We start from the raw sequence: 22,849 nt of genomic DNA, 5'->3' as shown, positions 1-22,849 counted from the left end.
TTTCTCACCTTAGAACAGGTTTGTCAATGTAACACTCACCTCTGTTGAGTGTATAGCCCAGATGCCCTCCGGCCTTGATGCCATTATGCTTGTCCGCGGCTCCGAGCATACTCCCGTTGTTCCCGTTGCTCCCATTGCCGTGCCGTTTGGTCCCCATAGAGTTGAGCAGCGCCTGCTCCAGGTTGTCCCTAAGGGCTCGGCGCTCTCCAAACCAGCTCTCCACCTCCTGCAGAGACAGACGCGTTGCCGCCGCCAGCGCCTCTGCCTCCCCATGAGACGGAAAACTATTCCTCAGGAAGTTCTCCTCCAGAACCTTCAGCTGCTCTGCGGTTTTCCCCTTCATCCGCTCCAGCAGCGGGAACTGTGTGAGGACGCTTGCCTTCTGCAGCTCGTTCTTGGCGTCCTCCAAATGTCCGTTACTTTGAGGACTTGGGTCGGGCCACGCACCATTTAAGCTCACGTTATTCGTGTCTCCTCCATTCTGCTCACTCATTGGCGCCCCCTCCAGCCCACCAAAGCCTGGCGGCATGTTTGGATTCCCTCGGATTGTTTGGATAATCGCCGGGCGGCGTATTTGTGGCGGGATTAGTGGCGCAGAGCTCGTTAGCATGCCGTTTGGTAAAGAGATCTGCGCCTTCTCCTTGGCAGTCCTCGGGACCAGGATGCTGCTTTTAAAGGGTGGAGCAAAGATGGGGGGTGGAGCTATCATCGGGCGTGTCAGTGACTCCGGAAACACGATGGACGGCATCGACACCAGTGGCTTTGTTTTGGAATTGTTCAAAACATTGGGCACCATTTTATTTTTCTGTGGATTCTGCGGTGGCTGCATTAAAGGCACAGGGCGTTTGATTTCGTTAACATTAGCTCTTTTGGCATCAGAGGGTTTTTGCAGTGGCGGGGGCAGTGGGGGCGGGGCCATAAGTCCTTTCTCTCCGGGGTTTGGTGCCACAGCCATGATGGGTCGCTTGGCGTCAGGGCCAAAAGACGGCGCATTTAGGATGCGCTTCAGTCCATGTGTCGCAGAGTTCAACACGGAGCTAATGGATGTTCCGTTTCTCTGTGGCTCCACAGTTGTTGTGTGCACCATCGCCTTGGAGCTGGGGCTACTGTGCACCATTGGCTTGGTGACAGGACTTGTGGGCAGGACGGTGAAGGTGTTGTGGTTTGGGGGGATGGAGCCGTTGAACATCTTCTTTCGCGCCTCCTCCACCTCCTCAGGCGACCACGTGATGCCCTGCTTCAGGCGCTGCGTGGTGAACCACACTTTGATCTGCTCCTCTGGATGCTTGGATGCTGCCGTCAGCCATGACAGCTCTGCATGCGTCGGGTACGGGAACCTGTTGAAGGAAGCAATGAGCGTCATGTTGTCGTCCAGCGAGGGGTTGTACTTGGATGTGTTTAGAGGAACGGCAATTTGAGGAACACTGCTGAAGTTTGGGGGTCTCTGGAGCATTGGAGAAACATGCGATGTGTCCTGCAGCATGTTCGGCTCTGGGATGATCACCGTCCCATTTATGCTAACTGCCCGGATCTGCTCAGAGGGTCCGTTAGCCTCCCTAGCATTGTTAGCATCATTAGTGTTTAGCAGACTGTCTGGACTCATCACTGTGGTGGAGATGCACCCGGTCTCTGCTGATACCTCCTCACTTTCCTCGATGCTCTGCTCCAAAAGTGTGTGTCCGTCCTCGCTCACCCTGCGGTACTTAAAATTGGCATCTCCAGGATGCGCCTCCTCATTGTGCTCCGTCAGAGAATCAAACTTTCTGGTCCTAAAGTTACAAACAACACACAGATACACCGGGTTCAGTATGACTCCCGGGTGACTGGAGTCCACGTGCTCTTTAAAGTCCGTCAGGTTTAGCGTTGTGAACTCACAGTATTTACATTCATACTCTTTCGTTTGAGTTTTGACTGCGTCTGGAGACTGGTTCTCCTTCTCTCCCTCTTCTTCGCTCACAAGCTGGTGTCCATTTTGTTTCTCATCCTCCATTTTCTCCTCTTCCTGTTTCTCGACACTTTTATCATCACATTCAGACTTCTCGGACTGTTCTTTCTCTGATAACTCAAGGTCCGTTTGGAGGCCCATGCCCTCCTCCACGCTCTGCTCCTTGTTCTCCAGGTTTTCCTGGTTTTCCAGGTTCTCCGGAGTTCGGACCATACACGGGTTGCTGTTTTTGCGGCGACTCGACATGGCTCTGCTGGCTTGTGGGTTTGTGCTGGTGAAGTTGTGATGTGTATTTGGCTTATTTTCGGCTGGTTTCAGTCACTGGTTCGGAGGAGCAGACGGGAGCGCTGGGGTCAGCTTCCAAACGCAGCGTAGAGCAGCATCACCAGCTACAAGACAAGAGACAGGAATATGAATGAATGTGAATATTTGTGAGCAGGTATTGATACTAAAAAAGTCCCATTGACAGGACATAAATGAACCTTTCCTGAATATGTTTATAATGATGTCTCTCTGTATGTTTCACAAGTATAAGACACATAGACTAGTATACACCCATGGACCACTATGAACCTACTGCACATTGAGGGATTACACACATATAACACACATGGGAACAGAAAACAAAGTTCCAACATTTAATGTGGAAAATCACATTCTATTGTCTAAAGAAAGTGTTTTATTATGATCGTAATATCAGAATCGGTATTCAGAATCAAGTCTATTCGTTAGTATTGAAAAAATTGAAAAAGTTAAAAATTTTAGTATCGTAACAACACTACTCTCCATGCGCCACCTGTAAAACGCATTTCAAGTGTAACGCATTATTATTATTAAATAACAAAGAACTACCAATTATATTTAAATGTTCATATTCAAACGTTACACATAAAATAAAGATTCACATCTGAGACTGAAATCCAAGAATCCAATGCTTTTCAGATCATGTTTGTAGAGTCTAAACTACAGGGTTAGGAGCTTTTACATAGAATAAGACCCCTTGGAGACACAGGGAGGGCATCTTACACATGGGAAGGGCATCCGATACAAAGGGACATATAAGTTTGAAATTCTAAACAATTTATCAAAAGCAAACAGTGAAATATTAAGAGATTTCAGTCACACACAATTTGAACATTTCCACATACTACGCTCCTCCATCAAAGCCTCTCTCTGCAGCGTCTGTCGACAAGTCTTTCTCTAAAAAATAATCAGAAAAGATCACAACGATTTGTGACGAGACTTTTTCACCTCTGTAAAAACACAAATAAAAACATGCCATCCAATGACAGGTGCGGTGCTAAACTCCTAATGCAGGACCAGGTAACCGATGGCAACAAACAAAAACAGAAAAAAAGATTCCAAAAGTGTTTCAAAGAGAAGATAAAACACAAACTTCACAGAGGTCACAGAGAGCTGACAAAAACAACACAAAATTCCATTTGATTTAACAGAATCTAAACAGGGGGGATTATGCTAAATCAGTTTTTGCATCTTTCTCCTATGTTATAACGTGTTCCTTCGTCTGAAGAGGCATGACGCTCCCTGAACCACTCCTTCACAATTTGAGCCCGATGAATCCTGGCATTGTCATCTTGAAATGAAGAAAAAATCCATTGATGGTATAACCTGGTCATTCAGTATATTCAGGTGTCAACTGACCTCATTCTTTGAGCACAGACTGAACACATACTGAACCTAGATCTGACCAACTGCAGCAACCCCAACCTATTTGCTTAGTTAAATCCAGGTGGTGACTTTTTATTTGGCCAGGCAGCGTATGTTATACACCAAATGATACTGCGACAGACCTGTCCCAACTAATGAAGACAAATCTGCAAAAAAAGAAGACGTAGACAAAGAATTTAGATTTTTTCTTAAATAGCACATGCATTGTGTGTAAATAGATAAATAATGTTAATTTATTAAGAGATAATGTGAATTTTGTTGAATTAAATGTAAAATACATCATTAATTGACCAACAGGCCTCCCGCCTCCTTCTCCCCCGAGCACAACCCCTACACACTGCCACCTCGCTCACACTGTGACAGTAAAGACCACTGGGGTTTGATTGTGAAAAATGATGCACAAATACCAAGCGGCCATTTTTCTCTCTTTTGTGAGATGTGTCATGGCCACGTGGACACAACACAGACACCAGAGATAACATATTTTCATTTTAACACGCAACTGGAGTATAAATGCACAAGAATATGAGTGATATTAAGATTAAGTTCCTTAAGTCAGTCCTGAGTCCAGCTGCATGTGGGCCACACCGCTGCACACGTGCTGCACATTACTCCATTACTTACAGGTGTTTTACAGGTATAAAAAGCCATGCTCGATGATGAGTTCAGGCGTGCTGTGGAACTTTTTAATCAGTAGAAGTACTTTGCGTTTTCAGCTTTTGGGGACTAGGTATTTACTGAAATTAAAAAGAGCTATTTCAACAGCAAAAGAGAGGTTTAATATCCGTCAAACGGCTGAGAATATATATTTAATGGAGTAATGTATTGGCTGCAGTGTTAATATAAACTAAAAGAGGAGTTGTTGTTTTTTTTACAGATGATACTGAAGGTGACACGGTGACACTTTGACATATGGTCGAACTTTATGTGCAGCAGTTTCATTAGCGGGATGCACACATGTGTCCATTCAGATCACTGAGTGGACGCATGCGTGCTGCTTAGAGCGCTATTGAGTTGAACTAGTGGCAACTCACTGCTACTACAGCAAAAAAATCTCTCCTGCCCAGAAAAGATTTTTCTCATACAGTGCAATAACCTGATAACCTGATTCAGTCCTGGTTCAGTCCTGGTTCAGTCCTGGTTCAGTCCTGGTTCAGTCCTGGTTCAGTCCTGGTTCAGTCCTGGTTCAGTCCTGGTTCAGTCCTGGTCTAGTCCTGGTTTAAACCTGGTTTAAACCTGGTTTAGTCCTGGTTTAGTCCTGGTTTAGTCCTGGTTCAGTCCTGGTTCAGTCCTGGTTCAGTCCTGGTTCAGTCCTGGTCTAGTCCTGGTTTAGACCTGGTTTAGACCTGGTTTAGTCCTGGTTCAGTCCTTACTGATACATACCCAGTGCATTTTCTGTCTCTATAAAAGTTAATTACTCTCTGATCGTTTTCCAAATTAAATTAAAACAAAATGGCTGCCTGCTTTTCCTTCTCCTCTGGGCAAAGAATCAGAGCCAGAAACGTTTAGTCTAAATTTAGGGCAAAGACTCGAGAAAGTGACCGACGAAGTACCCAAGGAGGCAAGGAAACAGGACACGGCCGAGGAGCTAGGACACAAGAGACAAGGAAGATAACCACTCTGTAACACATGTACGATCCACTCCCGGTTTAGTCCCGGTTTAGTCCCGGTTTAGTCCCGGTTTAGTCCCGGTTCAGACCTGGTTCAGACCTGGTTCAGACCTGGTTTAGTCCTAGTTCAGACCTGGTTTAGTCCTAGTTTAGACCTGGTTTAGTCTGAACAGACCTGGTTCAAGTCCCGGTTTAGACCTGGCTTAGACCCGGTTTAGTCCATGTTTAGTCCTGTTTCATTGAGAGGAGAAGAAGAAGAAGAATAGCCACTCTGACACCTATTATATGAACAAGTGACTTTGAGCCAATTTAAAATCTGGTTTTCACAGATTTGGGATTCTCGTTTCTTTCTGGTGAGTTCAGGTCGAATTTGTGATAAATCGCAGCAAAAATGAACCAATTAAAACCCGACAGACTGAGACGGAAAAAGGTGCAACTATTATTTTACAGTTTGAACTTTTCTTTGTCTCTGAATAAAACCTGTATGTGGTTTAGTCCTAGTTTAGTCATGATTTGGTCCTGATTTAGATCTGGTTTAGACCTGGTTTAGACCTGGTTTAGACCTGGTTTAGACCTGGTTTAGACCTGGTTTAGTTGCTGGGCAGATCTGACCAAACCTTGAGTGAAATTTCAGTTTTATTTTATGATTTGTTGAGCGGCTGGAGTCTGGGACTAATGAGCAAAAGCAGCGGTCAAACTCTGTCTCCACGGCGATTAGCCAAAAATAATTTACAAATCTACAACAAAACTCAAGATTTTCTGTGAGTGTGAGGAATTTGAGAAGTTCAGATTTCAATTTTTTCCTTCAAAGCAAAAATATTTTCTGCTAAAATGTATTTAACTGGTTTGAAATTGAGTATTTGAACAGGATCAAACCAAGTCCACATCAGAACTTCCAAATATCGGTTTAGTCGATATCCTGGTTGGAGTCTAGACCAGAACTAAACCAGGATTTGAACAGGACAGAACCAGGTCTACATCAGAACTAAACCAGGTCTAAACCAGGTCTAAACCAGGACTAAACCAGGACTGAACCAGGACTGAACCAGGACTGAACCAGGACTAAACCAGGTCTAAACCGGGTGTAAACCAGGACTAAACCAGGTCTAAACCAGGACTAAACCAGGACTAAACCAGGACTGAACCAGGACTAAACCAGGTCTAAACCAGGTCTAAACCAGGTCTAAACCAGGTCTAAACCAGGTCTAAACCAGGTCTAAACCAGGACTAAACCAGGATTTGAACAGGACTAAAGCAGGATTTGCACAGAACCAGTCTACAGAACTACGCAAGGATCAAAGTGTGAATGTGTGAGTTAGCTCAACTCTGCCCCACAGTGAGATCGTCTTGGGTTTGATTCCCGGGGACTATAGAGGCATCAGTAGAGTTTGCATGTTCTCCCTGGGTCTCTGAGAATTTGCTGTTTTTTTTTGTTTTTTTTAAATTAAGGCAGAAAAATTCAAATTAATTCTTTCGTTCTTTCCCTCATTTCCTTGTCTCCTTCCTCCTCTCCTCGTCTCCTTCCCCTGTTTCCGTGCGGATGCAGAGTCTCCATAGCAACAGTTGCCCCTCTGCCGTCGCCGCGGTAACAGGCTCCGTCGCCACTAATTAGGAAACGGGAAGAAGACGCCGAGGGGCTAACCACTCTGCCATGAGGAGCTAGGAGAGGAGGAGCTAGGAGATGAGAGGAGGTGCTAAGAGATGAGAGGAGGCGCTAAGAGATGAGAGGAGGAGCTAGAGAGGAGGAGCTAAGAGATGAGAGGAGGAGCTAAGAGATGAGAGGAGGAGCTAGGAGATGAGAGGAGGAACTAGGAGAGGAGAAATTAGCACATAAGAGGAGACGAAAGGAGGAGCTAGGAGACGAGGAGACATGAGACAACAGGAGGAGCTAGAAGACAGAAGGAGGAGATAAAAGAAGAGATGAAGAGATAAGAGACGGGAGCTAGGAGACGAGATGAGGTGTAAGGAGATGAGAGTAGAAACTAGGAGAGAAGGAGCTTCGAGAGAAGGAGCTAGGAAACAAGAGGGGGAGCTAGGAGATGAAAAGCTGGGAGATGAGAGATGGAGCGAGGAGATGAGAGGAGAGAGTAGGAGACGAAACGAGAACCTAGGAGATGAGGAGATAGGAGACGAGGAGCTAGGAGATGAGACAATATACTGTGATTTTTCCCATTAAATGTTGTACTTTGTGTTCTATTCCATGTGTGTTATATGTGTGTAATCCCTCAGTGTGCAGTTCATAGTGGTCCATGGGTGTATACTAGTCTATGTGTCTTATACTTGTGAAACATACAGAGACACATCATTATAAACAGATTCAGGAAAGGCTAATTTCTGTCCCGTGAATGTGAGTTTTTTTATTTCAATGCCTGCTCAAATGATGGATGGATTAGTATCAGATTTTCGATACTTTTGACAGCCCTAGCTTCGATCACTTTAGGAAGCCCTCCATAGTTCTTTTCATTAGAACCTTTCGTTTGTTCAGAGTGTATTTCCTTTCTCAGACTCAGATCTCATGTTTCATATTTCACACATTCACAGATATATGCTAGCACAGGCGCTAGTTCAGGCGCTAACTCCGCGCTGATAAGATAATCACATCACAGTTTACGCTACACTCCGCCGCCGCATGTGAAGCCTACAGCGCACCTGGGCAAATATGGAGGTTAGCACAATTGGCTCACAGCAAGGAGGTACCAGGTCCAATTTAAAATTCGATAGTTTTAGACTGCAGTGAGGTTGTCAAAAGTATTGAAAATCAGATACTAAAACTAGTATCAAAACTAGATATTGATTTGAGGGTATTGAAACTAAAAAAGTCACACTGATAGGACAGAAATGAACCTTTCCTGAATCTGTTTATAATAATGTGTCTTTGCACATGACCACTATGAACCTACTGCACACTGAGGGATTACACACATATGACACACATGAGAATAGAACACAAAGTACAACATTTAATGAGGAAAATCTTCACATTGTATTGTCTAAAGAAAGAGTATTTTAGAATCGGTATTGAGTATCAAGTCTACTCCTTAGTATGGAAATGGCTTTTGAAATGTGAGTATCGTAACATCACTCAGGTGGCAGGTGGACAGGTCAAGCTTTTATTCATCGCCAGATCCCTGCAGTCCCACAGCACCGGGACGAGGACCTAGAACAGCACTCATTCTGATTAAAAAAAAGAAGACAATAATCTGTCGTGGCACATTTTTTGTAATCGTGATAATTGCAATTTTAACACCAGATTCTCCAAGAAAAAGTGACTTCCAGTTCTACTGTAGCTCCACTGGTGTCTTCACTCATAGAAGACATGGTCTGCTCTTGAGTTATAATTTCTTACGCTCGTGGATCATTTGGTTAGAATGTGGACACTTTAAATCACAATATTGTGGTGCCCAATGGGAGCTGGCGTCGCCGTAAATGTAATCACAACAAAGCGCCACATGCTATCGGCGCTCCCTATGGACAGCTGCACATCATACTAGCGAACTGTGGATTTTATTTCATTAGAACCACAATCACTACATGAAGCTGCCGAATCCTACGCCTAGATTACACATTATCATAGATTACAAAAATAAAACTGGAGAAAGTAGTGTGTACATCATAGTGCGTGCGTCTGAGTGTGTACGTGTGGAGATGAAAGATCAAACATGCACGAATCACTCTAAATACAACTTCAGAGGGTCAATGAGAAGTAAACAACTATAACATGGTGAAAAGCTCTGAAAAGTCCAGTTTGCAGAATAGGTCTGATTTAAAGTACAGGTGCATAATGCTGCGTTCAGACTGCGGCATCAGGGGTGTTAGGTTTATCTGCAAAGTCTATGTTGGATGCACGTCTAGGCCATCCTGCATTTCTGCGACACATTTTCAAGCTTTTACACAAGTGTAAAAAGTTGAGGTTTTGACAGACCATGTCAACCAATCACAGACTACACTCCAGTGACACACCACATCAACCAATCACAGACTACGCTCCAGTTACGTCGTCATCTGGAAGAAGAAGATGAAAGCGAAAGACCCGAGAGCCACACGCCACAACAAAAACAATGGAGGACAGCCTCATTGTTGCCTGCTCCCAGAGCTGTACGACGTGACATTAAACACACTAAAGCCACTCTCTCAACCTAGTCTGAATTGTTCACAAAGAAACCCGGGAAAACAAAACATCCAAAGGCACTCGGAACGGACGCCCTGGACGTGCATCAACTATTTTTCTCCGCCCTGCTTCCACAGTGTCCATGACGCGTCGCCTGCCCTCAAATGCAAAGACTAGAGGCATCCACTCTTTCATACCATTAGAGTTGTTTAAACAGAACTTTTTTATTATGTATTTTCAAACGTATGGACATAAAACGTAGAGTCATTTTTAAACCATCTGGACTTTTAACAAGCCTAAACCTTCTTGACACAAACAGTGATCCTAAGATCAAGCTCAAACTAGGACACAACTCCACCAACTACTACACCATAACACCAGTGTACAACTCCACAAGGCTACAACCACTGAGAGAAAAAGAACAACAAAGAGAAAGAAAGAGACAGAACTGAGAGAGAGAGAGAGAGACAAAGGGAGAGCGAGACAGAGAGAGCAAGAGGGAGAGGGGATCAGATAGTCTGAGGTCAAAGTAAGACAACACCAACGCCACGACTGCTAGGGATGCGACGATATGCGATAATTGCTAATTGCGGTCAAAAAGGTCTGCAATTAATCGCTTGTGGCATTTTTTAATAATCATGATCACTGCACATGATTATAATCGCCTCTATGGCACAAGACTGCCTCATGTTTACAGTTTCAAAACAATGTTTAGATGTTAATTCTGGCGTTTGTCAGCAATGAAACTGGTTAGCTTCTGTGCCTATGGCTTATGTCTCATGGGCAGGCAGTTGATCTCATTTATACACGTGGACAAAATTGTTGGTACCCTTCGGTTAATGAAAGCCCACAATGGTCACAGAAATATCTTGAATCTGACAAAAGTAATAATAAATAAAAATTCTAGGAAATTTAACCAATGAAAGTCAGACATTGCTCTTCAACCATGCTTCAACAGAATTATTTAAAGAAATAAACTCATGAAACAGGCCTGGACAAAAATGATGGTATGACTAGAAAAGACTGAAAATAACGTGAACAAAGTGACATGTTAATCCAAGGTGTGTCCATTAATTAGCATCACAGGTATCTACAATCTTATAGGGCTACAGGTCGTCACTGTGCTGTTTGGTGACATGGTGTGTACCACACTCAACATGGACCAGAGGAAACAAAGAAAGAGTTGTCTCAGGAGATTAGAAAGAAAATTATAGCCAAGCATGTTAAAGGTCTTTACTTTTAACATGCTTGTCTATAAATTTATAATCTCAGACAAGCATGTTAAAGGTAAAGGCTATAAGACCATCTCCAAGCAGCTTGATGTTCCTGTGACTACAGTTGCACATGTTATTCAGAAATTTAAGATCCATGGGACTGTAGCCAACCTCCCTGGACGTGGTCGCAGGAGGAAAATTGATGACAAATTAAAGAGAGAAAAGAGCCCAGAAAAACTTCTAAAGAGATTAAAGGTGAACTTCAAGCTCAAGGAACATCAGTGTCAGATCGCACCATCCGTCATTGATTGAGCCAAAGTGGACTTAATGGGAGACGACCAAGGACACCATTGTTGAAAACAAATCATAAAAAGTCTGTGGCTTGTCAACGTGTAGTTTGGCAAATTCCAATCAAAGCTTCTGGGAGAATGTTCTATGGACAGATGAGACAAAAATGGAACTTTCTGGCAAGGCACATCAGCTCTATGTTCATATGGAAAAATGAAGCATATCAAGAAAAGAACACTGTCCCTACTGTGAAACATGGAGGAGGCTCCGTTATGTTCTGGGGCTGCTTTGCTGCATCTGGCACAGGGTGTCTTGAATCTGTGCAGGTACAATGAAGTCACAAGACTATCAAGGGATTCTAGAAAGAAATGTGCTGGCCAGTGTCAGAAAGCTTGGTCTCAGTCGCAGGTCATGGGTCTTGCAACAGGACAATGACCCAAAACACACAGCTAAAAACACCCAAGAATGGCTAAGAGGAAAACATTGGACTATTCTAAAGTGGCCTTCTATGAGCCCTGACCTACATCCTATTGAGCATCTTAGGAAGGAGCTGAAACATGCCGTCTGGAAAAGGCACCCTTCAAACCTGAGACAACTGACAGTTGTCTCAACTGACAGTTATTTCTGTGACCATTGTGAGTATTTCTTTCATTAACTGATGGATACCAACAATTTTGTTCGTGTGTATATCCTCCACTCAAGAAGGTGAAGTCTGATGTGTGGAATTATTATGGCTTTGAAAAACAAGACCAACAAGATGAGCCACCAATCTGCAGAGTCTGCCCAAAAAAGATATGGCTCAGAGGGCAAACACCAGCAACTTACACACACATTTGCGAGACAACCATCCTGCATCGTTTGACAAACTTGAGCCAAAAATATCTATCGTAACATACCATGCCTAATAAACTATTGAATGTAGTTTGTGTTAGTTTGGATTTGCATGAATAATGGTATGTGTTTGTGTCCACTTTGCTATTGCTAGGTTAGTGCTAGATAAATTGCATTTTGCACAGCTGATGGCTGATGCAGCATATCCTTTATCAGATCCTTTTTTTCTGCGGCTTTCTCAGGTTGGTTCATGTGTTTTTTTATATTCAAGAGTCTATATAATTGACACATTTATTATTCATTCATGGTTAATTTCACTTGCAGTAAAAAAGACACCTTCAGGTTGTATGGCAATTGATGTTTTAGTGACTTAAAAAAAAAAAACGTAAAAATTATCGTGATAATATCGCTAATCTTGTGAGTCTAAATTGTAATATTGTCCCATCCCTACTGACTACACCATAGCACCGGTGTACAGTAGTGAGAGAGAGACAGGGGCAGTAGCAAGATAGAGAGACAGAGAGAAAGAGAGAGAGAGAGACAGAGAGAAAGAGAGAGAGACAGAGAAAGAGAGCAAAAGACAGAGAGAGACAGACAGACAGAGACAGAGAGAGGCAGTAGCGAGAGAGAGACAGGGACAGAGAGAGAGAGAGAGGCAGTAGCAAGATAGAGAGACAGAGAGAAAGAGAGACAGAGAGAAAGAGAGAGAGAGACAGAAAGAGAGCAAAAGACAGAGGGACAGACAGACAGAGAGAGACAGAGAGAGGCAGTAGCGAGAGAGAGACAGAGACAAAGAGAGAGAGAGACAGAGAAAGAGAGAAAAAGACAGAGAGAGACAGATATATATAGAGAGAGCCAGACAGAGAGAGAGAGAGAGAGAGAGAGAGAGAGAGAGAGAGAGAGAGAGAGAGAGAGAGAGAGAGACAGCTCAATGACAGGGAGAGAGATAGATGCAGACAAAGAGAGAGGGACAGAGAGAGAGGCAGTCGAGAGAAAGAGGGACAGAGAGAGAGAGGCAGTAGTGAGACAGTGAGACAGAAAGAGAGAGAGAGAGAGGCAGTAGAGACAGAGGGATAGAGAGAGGCAGAAGAGAGAGGAATAGAGAGGGGCAGTAGAGAGGAAGAGGGAGGGACAGAGAGAGGCAGTAGCGAGAGAGAGAGAGAGAGAGGCAGTGGAGAGAGAGAGAGAGAGAGGCAGTAGCAAGAGAGACAGGGACAGAGAAGAAAGAGGGAGAGAGAGAGAGAGAGGGACAGAGAAGAGAGACGGAGAGAGAGAGAGGCATTAGCAAGATAGAGAGACAGACAGAGAGAGAGAGAGAGAAAGAGAGAGGCAGTAGAGAGATAGTAGAGAGAGAGGTATAGAGAGAAGCAGTAAAGAGAGAGGGATAGAGAGAGACAGTAGAGAGAGAGAGGGATATAGAGAGAGGCAGTAGAGAGAGAGGGATAGAGAGGCAGTAGAGAGAGAGGGATAGAGAGGCAGTAGAGAGAGAGGGATAGAGAGGCAGTAGAGAGAGAGGGATAGAGAGGCAGTAGAGAGAGGCTCCTCAGATAGTTCAGGGTCAAATCAGGACACACCATACAGTACGATCACATGGGACGCTTAAAGAGACAGAACTCACACACCCTCAGTACTGCCTCCTCCTCATCCTCTCTCCTTTTTCTGTCTCCCCTTACTTCGCTCCTTGTTTTTCCCTCCTTTCCCCTCTCATTCCCTTCTCCGTTCTTGTTTCCTCTCTTCGTCTTCTCACTCCTCTCCTCCTTCCTTGTTTTCCCCTCCTCCTCCCTCCTTCACCCGTTTTCAGAGTCATGTGAGGACAGTAAACCCCTCTCTCTCCTCTCCAGTGTATCCTCATCTCCTCCCCACTTCCCTCGTCTTCTCTCCTCCCTTCTCCCTATCTTCTCTTCTCTTTCTCTTGCTCTTCTCCTCTCTCTCTTCCTCTCTTTACCTTCCCTCTCCTCTCTTCCCTTGTTTCCTCTCCCTTTCTCTCTCCTCCTCCTCTCCTCTTTTCCTTCTGTCTCCTCTTACTCCACTTCTTGTTTTTACCTCCTTTACTCTCTCATTCTGTTCTTCTCCATACTTGTTTCCTTGTGCCCTCTCGTCCTTCCATCTTGTTTTCCCTTCCTCCTCCCTCCTTCACTCGTTCTCAGAGTCATATGAGGACAGTATAAACCCCTCTCTCTTCTCCAGTGTATCCTCGTCCCCTCCCCTTCCTTCCCCCTTTATCTCCCCTCTCTCTCTTCTCTTTCTGGTGTCCTTCTCTCCTCCCTTACTCTTTTCTCCTCTCTCCTCCTCCTCCCTCTTTACCTCCTCTCCCTCTCTCTCTCCTGGTGTGACATGAGGACATACATTTTGTCGTAAATTATGTATTCACTTTTTCTTTTGTCTTTTGTTTCATCGCTTCATCCCTCCATCCTCTACTCATCAAGAACACTCTGAAAACCAGGCCTAAACCAGATCTAAACCAGGTCTAAACCAGATCTAAACCAGATCTAAACCAGGTCTAAACCAGGTCTAAACCAGATCTAAATCAGGACTAAACCAGATCTAAACAAGGACTAAACCAGGACTAAACCAGATCTAAAGCAGGACTAAACCAGATCTAAAGCAGGACTAAACCAGGTCTAAACCAGATCTAAACCAGGTCTAAACCAGTTCTAAACCAGGACTAAACCAGATCTAAATCAGGACTAAACCAGATCTAAACAAGGACTAAACCAGGACTAAACCAGGTCTAAACCAGATCTAAAGCAGGACTAAACCAGATCTAAACCAGGTCTAAACCAGGTCTAAACCAGGTCTAAACCAGGACTAAACCAGGACTAAACAAGACTAAACAAGACTAGACCAAGTCTAAACCAGGGGTTTAGACTTATTTCTGGGTTTGTTTTTGTTCAACAGTGGCTTTTTTTGTTTTTCCTGTTTTTGATCAAACTCAAATGAGCTCAAACTCTATGGCATTCTTCCCCCAGGACCAGATCGAGACTAAACTAGGACTAAACCAGGACTGAACCAGGACCAGACCAAGGTCATACTGGGACTGAACCAGCAGTGAACCAAGTCTAAACTGGGATTAAACCAGGATTAAACCAGGACTAAACAAAATCAGTGTATAAATGGGTTTTAATCCTTTCTGAAGGGTTTAACCTAGAGTCTCAGACCAGTACAAAACTTTATTTTGGACAAAAACCTGATTGAGCCCAGGTTCAGTCCCTGTTTAGTCCTGGTTCGGTCCTGGTTCAGTCCTGGTTCAGTCCTGGTTCAGTCCTGGTTCAATCCCAGTCTGGCCCTGGTTCGGTTCTGGTTTAGTCCCGGTCTGCTTCTGGTTTAGTCTGGTCTTGGTTCAGTCCCGGTCTGGTCCTGGGGGCAGAACGTCACGGATTTTGAGCTCATTTAAATTTGATCAAAAACAGGAAAAATGAAAAAAGCCTCTGTTTAACCCCTGGTTTAGTCCTGGTTCAGTACTGGTTCAGTCCTGGTTTAGTCCTGGTTTAGTCCTGTCCACAGTATTATGTTAATGTCCTTGGTCCACTTCTGAATCAGGTTTTGTGGTAAAATGGACTCTGATGGATCTGACCTGACAGCTGTGAGAGACCGGAACCAGGCTTAGACCAGGACTAAGAACTTTCTGTGGGTTGTGCACAAGTCCCTGGAGTGTGCATGAGACCCAGGAGCGTGCACGAGTAACATAAGCGTGCACGAGTCCCAGGAGCGTGCACGAGTGCTAGAAGTGTGCACATGGAAGAGGAATGTGGTTAACCTCCAGCAGAGTCCACAACACATGTTTACATTTAAACCAGAAGTAAACGAGAACTGAACCAGGACTCAAATAGGAATGAACCAGAACTAAACCAGGGACGAGTTCAGGGACCAAACCAGGACCAAACCAAGACTAAACCAGGATTAAACCAAGACTAAACCAGGACTAAACCAAGACTAAACCAGGACTAAACCAAGACTAAACTAGTACTGAATAAATGTGAGTGGAGGAGACAAACCTGATGGAGCAGCGGTCACAGGTTGAAGAATCTCATTGTCTGATGTGCCTTGATCAAGGCACCCAAGAAGTGGAACTACAGCAGCAAGCGGGATTCACACCTGCAACCACAGAATGCACCGTCAAATAAAGTCCAGGATTAAACCAGGACCAAACCAGAACCGAACCAGCACTCAACCAAGACTGAACCAGGATTAAACCAGGACTGAACCGGGACTGAACCAGGACTAAACCAGGTCTAAACCAGGACTGAAGCAGGTTTAAACCAAGTCTAAACCCGGTCCAAACGAGAGGGACTGGTTGTGGTCTGAGCAGGATTATGAAGGATTACAGTTTTAATTTTGGCTCATATTTGGGGACACTTTGTCAGATTGAAGTCATTAGAGGCTTTTTAATGAGCTGCTGTCAATCAAAATATTACAATAAAACTCAAACTGAGACAGAAATTAAGCTTTTGGTCAGACAATAGAACCTAAGGACTCTAAGCACTCTGCCTCACAGCAACAGGGTCAGGTCTCTGGTTCAGTCCTGATTTAGACCTGGTTAGGACTTGACTCAGTCTTGGTTTAGTCCTGGTTTGGTCCTGGTTTAGACCTGCTTTAGTGCTGGTTTAGACCTAATTTAGTCCTGGTTCAGACCTGCTTTACTCCTGGTTTAGACCTTATTTAGACCTAGTTTAGACCTGGTTTAGACCTGGTTTAGACCTGGTTTAGACCTGGTTTAGACCTGCTTTAGTCCTGCTTTAGTCCTGCTTTAGTCCTGCTTTAGTCCTGCTTTAGTCCTGCTTTAGTCCTGCTTTAGTCCTGGTTCTCTTCAGTACAGTTTGTCCTTGTATTAAATGTAAATGAATCTGATGTAACTCTGTGAAACACTGGGCCATAAGTCACACGTCTGTTTCTCACAAAAAAGACTCTAACCCACAACCTCTTCATGACAGGGAGGACAACCACTCACACAGCCACAGCAACATACTCCACTCAAACAGATCAGGAGTCTAACCCACAGCCTACTTAGTGAGAGGGGGAGAGAGGATAACCACTCTGCTACTTGAACATAAGGATGACAGCTCTGGTTTGGTCCCACAGGAAGTCACAGCAAACACATTTTTATTAAAGTCAAAATCAAAATGGAGGACGAACCAGGAGCCTAAATATTGACCAAACCAGACACTGAAATTTCACCTCAAATTTCAAATGAAGAAAGCCTGAACCAGATGAACCTGATATTAGTTTAGTTTTTGAGATTAGAGATTTTTTTTTTCCACAATTCGTTGTATTGCTTTTGTCTGTGTCAATGCTTTTGTGATTTGGTGCAAGGAGCAATAATAATTAAAAATACAATAACTATTAAAATACAATAACTATTAAAAATACAATAGTAACATTATAGATGAGCAGATACTGGAATATACCAAATCAACGCTTTAAAGAGAAGGTATTTGACTTCTATGGGGTATTCACTGCTAACACTTAATATTTAGATCACCACATTTCCTTTTATTGTTTTGAACATGCTAGATTCCTCCAAAACAACAGAATAACATGTTTAATACGTTTCACTGGTGCCCTCCCTTTGCTCTCTGCGCTAGGTCACTCCCCTTTCAGAGCACTATTACAACACAATCAATGTGTGTCCCACTAATGAAACTACTGCACATCAGGTTTGTCAAGTCTCTGTGTACAGTTTTGTATCATGCTTTTGTGTAGTTATGGAGAATGGTTTGGACCTGGTTTGGACCCGGTTTGGACGCGGTTTGGACGCGGTTTGGACCTGGTTTGGAGCTGGTTTAGTTCTGGTTTAGAGCTGTTTTGTGAAGTTGCTGTGTACTGTTTTGTATCCTGCTTTTGTGTATTTATGCAGTATTGCTGTGTGGGAGCATGGGTGAGATATGTGGGCGGAGCCTTGTACAAACTCATACTGCTACATATGTGGACAAAATTGTTGGTACCCTTCAGTTAATGAAAGAAAAACTCACAATGGTCACAGAAATAACTTGAATCTGACAAAAGTATTAATAAATAAAAATTCTAGCAAATTTAACCATTGAAAGTCAAACAATGCTTTTCAACCATGCTTCAATAGAATTATTTTAAAAAAATAAACTCATGAAACAGGCCTGGACAAAAATTATGGTAACCCAAAAAAAGACAGAAAATGTGACCAAAGGGACATGTTAATCCAAGGTGTTTCCATTAATTAGCATCACAGGTATCTACAATCTTGTAATCAGTCAGTGAGCCTATATATAGGGCTACAGGTCGTCACTGTGCTGTTTGGTGACATGGTGTGTACCACACTCAACATGGACCAGAGGAAGCAAAGAAAGAGTTGTCTCAGGAGATTACAAAGAAAATTATAGACAAGCATGTTAAAGGTAAAGGCTATAAGACCATCTCCAAGCAGCTTGATGTTCCTGTGACGACAGTTGCACATGTTATTCAGAAATTTAAGATCTGTGGGACTGTAGCCAACCTCCCTGGACGTGGTCGCAGGAGGAAAATTGATGACAAATCAGACGGATAATACGAATGGTAACAAAAGAGCCCAGAAAAATGTCTAAAGAGATTAAAGGTGAACTTCAAGCTCAAGGAACATCAGTGTCAGATCGCACCATCCGTCGTTGATTGAGCCAAAGTGGACTTAATGGGAGACGACCAAGGACACCATTGTTGAAAACAAATCATAAAAAGTCTGTGGCTTGTCAACGTGTAGTTTGGCAAATTCCAATCAAAGCTTCTGGGAGAATGTTCTATGGACAGATGAGACAAAAATGGAACTTTCTGGCAAGGCACATCAGCTCTATGTTCATATGGAAAAATGAAGCATATCAAGAAAAGAACACTGTCCCTACTGTGAAACATGGAGGAGGCTCTGTTATGTTCTGGGACTGCTTTGCTGCATCTGGCACAGGGTGTCTTGAATCTGTGCAGGTACAATGAAGTCACAAGACTATCAAGGGATTCTAGAAAGGAATGTGCTGGCCAGTGTCAGAAAGCTTGGTCTCAGTCGCAGGTCATGGGTCTTGCAACAGGACAATGACCCAAAACACACAGCTAAAAACACCCAAGAATGGCTAAGAGGAAAACATTGGACTATTCTAAAGTGGCCTTCTATGAGCCCTGACCTAAATCCTATTGAGCATCTTAGGAAGAAGCTGAAACATGCCGTCTGGAAAAGGCACCCTTCAAACCTGAGACAACTGGAGCAGTTTGTTCATGAGGAGTGGGCCAAAATACCTGCTGAGAGGTGCAGAAGTCTCATGGACAGTTACAGGAATCGTCTGACTGCAGTGGTTGTCTCAAAAGGTTGTGCAACAAAATGTTAAGTTAAGGGTACCATCATTTTTGTCCAGGCCTGTTTCTTTTGAAACATGGTTGAAAAGCAATGTCTGACTTTCATTGGTTAAATTTCATAGAATTTTTATTTATTATTACTTTTGTAAGATTTAAGTTATTTCTGTGACCTTTGTGAGTATTTCTTTCATTAACTGACGGGTACCAACAACTTTGTCCATGTGTAACTGTAAAGCAGGTTTGAATAAGGCCCGGGAGAGATCGCTAGATTAACAAAACATGGCTGTACTAAATAAAGTACGGTCCTTTTTGTATTGTCTTGTCCACAGTAAAACAACAGGGATTAAACATGGTGCTTCTCAAAAACAACAATGCAAATAATATGAAGGACTGGCCTCCTGTCCTCTGTCTTACTTCCTTGTCTCCTACAAGCTCATCTCCTTTCCTAGTCTCTGGTTTTCTCTCCCACCTCCTTGTCTCCTACCCCCTTGTTTTGTCTCCTTGTATCATTTGGTCTATCTCCTTTTGTCCCGTCTCCTCTCCTATCCTGTCTCCTACTCCCTTCTTTTGTCTCCTTGTATCATTTGGTCTGTCTCCTCTTCTCGTCTCCCCTCTCTCCTATCCACTTGTCCCGTCTCCTACTCCCTTGTCTCGTAACACCCCGTCTGCTTTTCTAGTCTCTCGTCTCCCCTCCTTGATTCCTGCTCTCCTGCCTCCTTGTCTCCTCCCATTGTTTTGTCTCTTTTGGTCTGTCTCTTACCCCCTTATCCCATCTCCTTTTCTCCTAATTCATCCCTTTCCTAGTCTCTCCCCTTCCTTCGTTGATTCATACTCTATTGCCTCCTTGTCTCCTACCCTGTGGTCTTGTCTAGTTTCCTTTGGTCTGTCTCCTCTTCTTGTCTCGTCTCTCTGTCTCCCAACTCCTCATCTCCTTTCCTAGTCTCCTTTTCTTGATTCCTCCTCTCCTCCTTTCCTTCTCCCTTATCCTGTCTCCTTGTCACCTCTCTCTTTTGCGCTCTCATCTGCTCCTCTACTCCTGTCCTACCCCCTTTTTTCCTTATGGACTAGGTCACACCTTTTCTGTCTACTTGCCTCTTTTCCTTGTTTCTTAGCCCCTTGTCTCTTCTCGTCTACTTGTTTGGTCTGTTTCCATGGTGACAGCGGCCTCTTCCTAAACTCGTCTCGGTGACCCTCTTTGTCTCAGACTAAACAAAAACGTGACAATAAAATAAACATCCATAAGGGAGGGCATCTGGAGTAATTATTCCAGCTTTTGGTCCAAACTGCCTTTATACTTCATGAACTTAAAGAGTGTGCATCACAACACCACCAGCAGAGGGTGCAAGGATTGAAGGATTATTGAAACGTGTGTATGAAGCAAAACACAGGGTTAAAGTCCCCCTGCGGGACATTTCACCACATTAGAACAGGGTTAAAGCCCCACTGTGGAACATTTCCTCACATTAAAGTTAAAACCACCTGCAGAACATTGAAAATTTGTGAAAAAGTACATAAATAAATAAAAGCAAGTACAGTATTATTGACACCTTGGTTATTTTTCAGGTTTAAAATGTTACTTTCTCATTCCCGTGTTCTAAATTGGAGCAAAACTAGTGTTGTGCCAATAAAAATGTTTTGGGATCTGATATCGATACTTGGCCTTATTGTACTCGCCGATACTGATACTAGTCCGATACTGCACAATGTGAAGAAGCAGACTAAGGCTACTCAATTTTGTTACAGTACAAGAGCAAAAAAATAACTGGTAAAAGTTTATCTCTAGAAAAGAAAATCTATAAGAATAAAAGAGATTTTGAGACTAAAAGTCAAATGTTCAATGGTCTTGAAGATAAGTCGTGCTGATTAAAGTGTGTGGATAAAAATAGCAGTGGATGCTGCTCTGTCGTCAGACTGGACTCTCCAGACTTATTTCACCAAGTTCAGTGTCCACTCCAAAAGCTAAATCACGCTATCAAAGCGCTAACAAATGTCTTTTCTGTTATTATTAGCATGTTAAAGAGTCCACAGAGCCTCCACAGTCTGCATTTGACCTGCTCTGGGCGTTAGCGGTAGCATTAGCCACAGATGTCAACATCGACTGTGCCAAACACCTTTATTTTGTTAAAACAATGTTAAAAATATCAGAAAAATGTGTTTCTTGTGTAAATTGTGCCGAACATTTGGACAGAATTCTCCCTAGCGTGTTGTCAATGTGTTTAGAACCCTCCACTTCCTGTAATTTTCAACATATTTTTCAACTTTTCTTCACAAATTGCTTCTTAATTATAATTTATATTTACAACAGGTTTTATCCCACCAGATTAAGGCAATAAACTTTAAAGCTCCCATATAATGTTGTTTCCTCAAAAATATACCTTGTGTTTTGTTTCATTCACACATGTTTAACACACAAACCCTGCAGATTTAGACTCTCAAACTGAAAACACCTTGTTGTTCCACCTTGTGATGTCATGTGGTAATACAGGAAGTGCTCCGTTGTGTTGTCAAAACTCCATACACCTACACTAGAATCATTTCAGTCCTGGCATTGCCAATCTCGACTGAACTAAAGGTAAAAGGAGCTGTTGAAAACTACCACTTCATGACATCACAAGGTGGAACAGAGCATTTTTGAGCTTTGGAGATGTAGACAGACTGAAATAAAAGACAACCCCAGGTATGTTTTTGAGGAGGTAACAACATTCTAACATGGCTTAAAGCTCATGAGTCAAGTTTGTGTAATACAGGACCCTTAAAGACTTTGATTTAAAATAAACCCAGATTCTATCCTGCTTAGAACAACTTGACCTGATTAGGGACGGTGACTTTTGATGACCCTTGGGGCAGATGTGGCAGAGTGCTGCACACTTAGCTTTAGCCACGTCAGCTTTAGCCATGTTAGCCATGTTAGCTTTAGCCTGTACGCTGAGTCCATATGCCTTTGATGTGGGCCTGACGCCAGCGCTGCATTCTTTGGCAACACATCGTGTTCCCTCCCTTTCATATCCCTCTCTTCTCTCTTTCTCCTCTTTTATGTTCTATCTCTTTTTCTCCCTATTTCCCCCCCCTCTTCTTCCTGTACTCCTCCTTCTCTCCCTCCTTCTCGTCTGTTTTCCTTCTTTTACTCCTCCTACTCTCCTTCCTGTACTTTTACTCCTCTTTTATTTATGCTACATGCAAACGTTGCACTCCAGTCTAGTACAACATTCAGAATTGTCCCGGTTCAGTCCCGGTTCAGTCCCGGTTCAGTCCCGGTTCAGTCCCGGTTCAGTCCCGGTTCAGTCCCGGTTCAGTATATAGTTTGTACATTCTGAAGACCTCATATGGCACCATGCTTCGGCGACTCTGGGTTAAAATGAAGCTGGGCTCCATCTCCAGACCTTGAGCGATGAGGACTTGACCTCTTGTGCACGTTGGGGGTTGATGGGGACTTTGGGGTTTGATCACAGACTCTATGGTTTGGTGAATAAGATCACCGAATAAAAATATAACTTGAGGTGTTAGCATAGTAGCCTGTACATATCTCTGGTTAAGCTGCATTCCAAACAGAGAGTGTAATTCTGCTCCAATCACTCCATTCCACTTTCTATTGTAAAACTGTGTCTCCTCTCTCTGTAACTGCTGCTGTCAGAAATGTTATGTTATAAAATGTTGGTTTTAACCCACTCTATATGATCCTGTTTTGTTTTTTTTATTTCATTATTGTCCCAATCAAGAAATTAACATTAATAACAGACCAATCAGGCGCCTTCTTTCCCAAAGGTCGCTCCTGCTAGTGTTAGCAACAGGTTTGATTGACAGCGTTGCTTAGCGCCCACTCCCTGCTAAACCAGAGGTGCGGGTGAGAATGGCAGTTAGCTTCAATGGCCTCACTCCT

At 43.4% G+C, this 22,849-nt stretch overlaps 2 protein-coding genes across 3 annotated transcripts in view; both read right to left on the bottom strand.

Annotated features, from left to right (window-relative positions):
* Positions 1–22,849, bottom strand: part of LOC117378631 (proteasome subunit beta type-7-like) — a 273,780-nt gene that overhangs the window by 141,377 nt on the left and 109,554 nt on the right. The gene's annotated exons all lie outside the window — the stretch shown is intronic.
* LOC117378964 (zinc fingers and homeoboxes protein 2) overlaps positions 1–22,849 on the bottom strand; it is a 47,814-nt gene that overhangs the window by 7,775 nt on the left and 17,190 nt on the right. For both annotated transcript variants that reach the window (XM_055225120.1, XM_033975670.2), the window contains 2 exons: positions 15,681–15,780; positions 40–2,334 (listed from right to left, as the gene is read on the bottom strand). In XM_055225120.1, the coding sequence (XP_055081095.1) occupies positions 40–2,191 (2,152 nt within the window). In that variant the 5' untranslated portion in view covers positions 2,192–2,334; positions 15,681–15,780. The remainder of the gene's footprint in view (positions 1–39; positions 2,335–15,680; positions 15,781–22,849) is intronic.

The sequence above is a fragment of the Periophthalmus magnuspinnatus genome, chromosome 11, assembly GCF_009829125.3.
Source record: "Periophthalmus magnuspinnatus isolate fPerMag1 chromosome 11, fPerMag1.2.pri, whole genome shotgun sequence".
Taxonomy (NCBI): Eukaryota; Metazoa; Chordata; class Actinopteri; order Gobiiformes; family Gobiidae; genus Periophthalmus; species Periophthalmus magnuspinnatus.
The sequence above is the reverse complement of the archived record's forward strand: the minus strand, read 5'-3'. Positions and strand labels throughout refer to the sequence as shown.